Genomic DNA, 6,129 nt, shown 5'->3' with positions numbered 1-6,129 from the left:
TGTTGAAGATTATACTGTACTGTTGAGGATTCTACTGTACTCTAGAAGATTCTACTGTACTCATGAGAAGATTATACTGTACTGTTGAGGATTCTACTGTACTGTTATAGATTCTACTGTACTGTTGAAGATTCTACTGTACTGTTGAGGATTATACTGTACTGTTGAAGATTCTACTGTACTGTTGAGGATTATACTGTACTGTTATAGATTCTACTGTACTGTTGAAGATTCTACTGTACTGTTGAGGATTATACTGTACTGTTGAAGATTCTACTGTACTGTTGAGGATTATACTGTACTGTTATAGATTCTACTGTACTCTTGAGGATTATACTGTACTGTTGAAGATTCTACTGTACTGTTGAGGATTCTACTGTACTGTTATAGATTATACTGTACTGTTGAGGATTCTACTGTACTGTTATAGATTCTACTGTACTGTTGAAGATTCTACTGTACTGTTGAGGATTATACTGTACTGTTGAAGATTCTACTGTACTGTTGAGGATTCTACTGTACTGTTATAGATTATACTGTACTGTTGAAGATTCTACTGTACTGTTGAGGATTCTACTGTACTGTTGAGGATTCTATTGTACTGTTGAGGATTATACTGTACTGTTGAAGATTCTACTGTACTGTTGAGGATTCTATTGTACTGTTGAGGATTATACTGTACTGTTGAAGATTCTACTGTACTGTTGAGGATTCTACTGTACTGTTGAAGATTCTACTGTACTGTTGAAGATTCTACTGTACTGTTGAGGATTCTACTGTACTGTTGAGGATTCTATTGTACTGTTGAGGATTATACTGTACTGTTGAAGATTCTACTGTACTGTTGAGGATTCTACTGTACTGTTGAGGATTCTATTGTACTGTTGAGGATTATACTGTACTGTTGAAGATTCTACTGTACTCTTGTAGGTGCACTACTTCTTTGACATGATGGGGTTGGTGGTCTGAGGCCGGAAACGGACCAGTGAACCCAGACCACCCCCCCCCCCCCCCCCCCAGCCGGCCAAGGTCAGCCAGACTGAGGAGTGCATGGCTGCTTGGTAGGTACATTGTTGAGGACAGAGTAATTGTCCATCAAAGGGATTGGTTTACAGGGTGGCACACGCCATCTCTTAGCATTTGACATTACAAAGGACAGCTGCACCCTCTGTGGAGTACAAGGGCTTCTGGTTACTTTTATCGTGGCCCGTGTTACAGTTTCACACAGTGGTTAAAGGCCCGAAGGGCCACCAACTGGGCAGCATATAGGAATCCATTCTAAAAAGTAAACAAACAAAACTGTTATCCATTTATCATAATTATGAACATGGAGCATAATTTAGCCCACTAAACAGAGATTTAACCTGCTGCGTTCCAATACCCTTATGCTGATCTTTTTTTAATCAATTGAGCCAAAGGCATATTTGCCCTGTGTACCACATTAGTGTATATTTTTTATTTTAAAAAAACACATTGGATAAAATTAACCTAAAAAATAGATAAAAAACATTGGCTAAAATTCAACTAGATAAAACTTTTTGGGGGATAAAAATTCACCTGGATAAAAAAAAAAAACACTTCACCATGAGTGCAATGTGTTGGCATAGTAATGAAACGTTTGCAAGCACAATGTATTTGTCATTTTATCAAATACAGGCCACTCACCACACTATAGACTGGACCACTAAAGAATACGTGGGATTGAAAATTCACAAAGAGAAAAAGTAGTGTATCTGACTGGCGTGGGAGGGCTTATCATTCATGCTACTATATATGGGGAAATTAATGAGAAACCTACTTCGAAGAGATCACTGCATAGTTTATGTGTACTCGGGCAAAATCACAGAGAAACATTTATTTCAGTCAAAGTACCTAGGACGGGGCACCAAGCGCTCAAATTTCAAATGGTTATTCAACAGATGGGTTGGCTAATGTTTTCACACCCATACTGGGGGTGTTGTGTGACAATCAGTTAGGATACATTCAAAACGATTTCACGGCTGTTCTTTTTCACCAAAAAAGTCATTATCTTCTACAGAACATTCAAAACACATACATCCAGTCGACATCTTCGTCTCTGTGGACAGTTTTAGATGAACTTTACTTAAATGCTTATATTTCAGTAAATAACTAGTTTAGAGCAGAACACGGGACCGTCTCCAAACGGAAATAAGCAGCTGTGATTTATTGCAACAACTCTATTCCGCAACTTTGTGGCATTGAGTTTGAACTATTTCAACATTTGCGTCATTGTTACACCCGCCATCAATAGTTTCAGGCAGTTGAGAGATATTTGTTTAGTAATCCTGAAGCTGTGCTACCCCTCTAGCGCCGGAGGTCATGCATAATTCATGAGCGACTGCTGACACAGGCGTCGTAGAAAAGTAGAGTTTACAAACTTTGGGACAGGAGCGGAGTCCGGGCAGGAGCAACAAGAGCTGTCGAACTGGCCGGAGCGAAGGGAAAGTAGTTACATTTCAATTTACTTTTCTCAAGTAGGGACACATTTTATTGTTCTCTATCTTACTCTTATAGAATAGTTTTATTTCGAGTTTGACTGCAGAAAGGTGAACTATTTTTGTCCACACAGAGGGTTCATAAAAGTTTGCCTGAGAGTAGCCTAGGCCTACTTCAGAAGGCTCAACTTTAAATCGTTTTTATATTTTCTGTATTGCTCTAACTTTTACACTAAGACAAAATGAGCAACCCACTTCAGCCAATGCCAGGACAACAAGTTATCCATGTCGCGCAGGACTCGGATACGGATCTCGAGGCGCTTTTTAATTCGGTTATGAACCCGAAACCCAGTTCATGGAGGAAAAAAATGTTACCCGACTCTTTTTTCAAGGAGCCAGATTCTGGATCTCACTCCCGACAGTCGAGCACTGATTCGGGCAGTCACCCGCCCAGGCTCACCGTTCAACACGTACGGTCACATTCCTCGCCCGCGACTTTACAGATTGGATTGGGAGCCAACCCAACTCCAAGCCCGGTACATCACTCGCACATCCGCCACCAGTCTTTCGATGTTGCCGAAGAGTTGCCCCTGCCCCCTGGATGGGAGATGGCCTACACGTCCAACGGACAGAAGTATTTTCTCAAGTAAGTTTTTTTGTTGTTTTTTATTCCACAGAAAACACACACGGTAAAGTCCCCAGTCCTTTCAACAAAACAAAAACTCCATAATCCTTAAAGCACCACAGATCTGAAGTTCAGTCAGTGTAAAACTCACTTCAGATGACATTGGTACATCTAAATCAGTGTAACTAGAGCGTAAACAGCAAAAGCTTCAGATCACTGTGCTGAACGATTGGCCCCTTTGAAACACCTATGTGGCAAATTTGACAGAATACACTATGTTTGTCTTTGTTTAGCTCTGATCAGCTAAAACCTTATAATGCCATCCCCTTATTCACACAGGTCTAACCTAATACGTAACGGCCTGTAGCTAGCCTCAAGTCATTTCTGTGAGCCGTACCTGTCTGTGCTTGCAGTGGCCCCCTAGTGCTCTATGTCAAACTTTTCACACAGGTTGAATGTTTTTGTTTTAAATGGATTAATCTCATTCCCATAATTATTCAATGTTTTGTGCTAGGCCATATAATAACATGAAAACCTCTGAATACACTCAATGGAAAGTTTTCCCATTTCAGTAAGGGACGTATCTCCATGGGCACCGTGATAACAGACCACCTCTAGTGTGTTATGCAACAGCAGTGAAGTTGTCTTTGGTTTCGTTCTCTGAGCCCCAGCCGGTTAAACCACAATGGCTGTATCTTCTGTTTCTTATCCTCACCCATGCGCAGGGACAAGACACTGAGGTGTCACGCTGACCTTTCTCCTCTCACCTCAGCACATGCCCACGGTGTACTGAAGTGTGTGTGTGTGATTGAAAATATCAGTATTTAAATCAATGAAGAGGCTCTGTTCTGTCACCTGTTTTAAACACACACACCTACCTGTGATCACCTTGATAAGAAAGGGATTACCTGTCAGTGCTGCTGGCTCGTATCTCCCCATCTCTCCTGATGGAGACACTGTCAGTGCTGCTGGCTCGTATCTCCCTGTCTCTCCTGATGGAGACACTGTCAGTGCTGCTGGCTTGTATCTCCCTATCTCTCCTGATGGAGACACTGTCAGACTCAATGCTAATGAGTGTTGCGACTCTTGACTCTGTGAAGAACGAGACGAACAGGCAGACCCATTCTTCCCTGGCCCTGGGGTCACCATGGCTACCTGACTCAAGGCAGAAGTGTGTGCGTGTGTGTGTGTGTGTGGTAGGGGTCAGCTCAGCAGGGTGTCCTCCAAAAGGGCAGTAATTATAGAAGGTGTGAGAGAACACACCCTGGTTTACTCTCCATTCAGCCTCGGGGCATCAGAGGGCCCCTCTGCTAAAACATACACATTCACTTCACACACCCTTTTTCACACACTGAGCCTCTGTTCCCTGATTACTCAACAGTACAGTATCAACAGCCCGATGCCCATTGTCTCCAAAAGTAACCGGTATCCGTTTTAACATCAGTTTAAAGGAATACTTGGGGATTTTGGCAGAGTCCCTTTATCTACTTCACCAGAGTGGGATGAACTAGTACAGGGCTAGGCAAACCTGGTCCTGGAGTGACGCAGACAATCACTGAACTGATTAATTAGCTCAGTTGATCGGGCATGGTGCCTAGTTGGAACAACATCTACAGGGTTGTCTACCCCTGAACTAGTGGATACCATTTATGTCTGTGTCCAATATGAAGGAAATTGGAGGTAGTTTCGCAAAGCCAATGCTAACTAGATTTAGCATAATGACGAAGTTTATGGGTATCTACTAGCATGTTAAACACCAACTGACCAGGTAAAACTATGAATAACAAGGCTGTCAGATGGTGTTTTCCCAGGAAACAGGCAGCCATTGGGCTGAAAAGTAAAGCAGAGAGCTCGGGGCTCCTGAGTGGCCGCAGCGGTCTAAGGCACTGCATCTCAGTGCTACAGGCGTCACTACAGACACCCTGGTTCGATTCCAGGCTGTATCACAACTGGCTGTGATTGGGAGTCCCATAGGGCGGCGCGCAATTGTCCCAGCGTCGTTCGGGTTTGGCCGGTGTAGGCCGTCATTGTAAATAAGAATTTGTTCTTAACTGACTTGCCTAGTTAAATTAAAAAAAGAGAGGCTTGGCCTGTTCTGCCTGGCTGGCTGCATCCTGACTGACCGTCAGGAGAACTACCATACAACAGAGGGAGCACTGATCAGGAGGTCTGGCTGTTCATTAGCTAGATAGCTTCCCAGAGGAGAGATGGGTGGGGGGGAAACACAGTGAGGTGAGGGGGTTGGACAAGTGGGAGGAAGGAGGGTGGAAACAACAGGGAGAAAGAGAAGGGTGTGAAAAGAGAGGGGGGGAGGCAGGGAAAGAGAGGGGGGGGAGGCAGGGAAAGAGAGGGGGGGGAGGCAGGGAAAGAGAGGGGGGGGAGGCAGGGAAAGAGAGGGGGGGGAGGCAGGGAAAGAGAGGGGGGGGAGGCAGGGAAAGAGAGGGGGGGAGGCAGGGAAAGAGAGGGGGGGGAGGCAGGGAAAGAGAGGGGGGAGAGGCAGGGAAAGAGAGGGGGGAGAGGCAGGGAAAGAGAGGGGGGGAGGCAGGGAAAGAGAGGGGGGGAGGCAGGGAAAGAGAGGGGGGGGAGGCAGGGAAAGAGAGGGGGGGGAGGCAGGGAAAGAGAGGGGGGAGAGGCAGGGAAAGAGAGGGGGGAGAGGCAGGGAAAGAGAGGGGGGGAGGCAGGGAAAGGGAGGGGGGGAGGCAGGGAAAGGGAGGCAGGGAAAGAGAGGGGGGGAGGCAGGGAAAGGGAGGGGGGGAGGCAGGGAAAGGGAGGCAGGGAAAGGGAGGCAAGGAAAGGGAGGGGGGGAGGCAGGGAAAGGGAGGCAGGGAAAGGGAGGCAGGGAAAGGGAGGCAGGGAAAGAGAGGGGGGGAGGCAGGGAAAGGGAGGCAGGGAAAGAGAGGGGGGGGCAGGGAAAGAAGGAGCGTCTGAGGCTGTTTTTTGGGAGCTGCGGAGAGGGGGAGGAGCTGCGGGGAGGGGGAGGAGCTGCGGAGAGGGGGAGGAGCTGCGGAGAGGGGGAGGAGAGGGAGGGAACGCCTGCAGTCTAGCCCC

At 46.2% G+C, this 6,129-nt stretch overlaps 1 protein-coding gene across 3 annotated transcripts in view; it reads left to right on the top strand.

Annotated features, from left to right (window-relative positions):
- Nucleotides 1–2,177: 2,177 nt before the first annotated feature.
- The window catches only part of wwtr1 (WW domain containing transcription regulator 1), a 69,735-nt gene continuing 65,783 nt past the window's right edge, over nt 2,178–6,129 (top strand). The window contains exon 1 of one of the 3 annotated variants that reach the window (XM_055943794.1): nt 2,178–3,102. In XM_055943794.1, the coding sequence (XP_055799769.1) occupies nt 2,699–3,102 (404 nt within the window). In that variant the 5' untranslated portion in view covers nt 2,178–2,698. The remainder of the gene's footprint in view (nt 3,103–6,129) is intronic. The other 2 variants (XM_055943795.1, XM_055943796.1) reach the window with 2 other exon arrangements.

Source organism: Salvelinus fontinalis, chromosome 14, assembly GCF_029448725.1.
Source record: "Salvelinus fontinalis isolate EN_2023a chromosome 14, ASM2944872v1, whole genome shotgun sequence".
Lineage (NCBI taxonomy): Eukaryota > Metazoa > Chordata > Actinopteri > Salmoniformes > Salmonidae > Salvelinus > Salvelinus fontinalis.
This window is presented reverse-complemented; position numbering and strand designations above follow the sequence as displayed.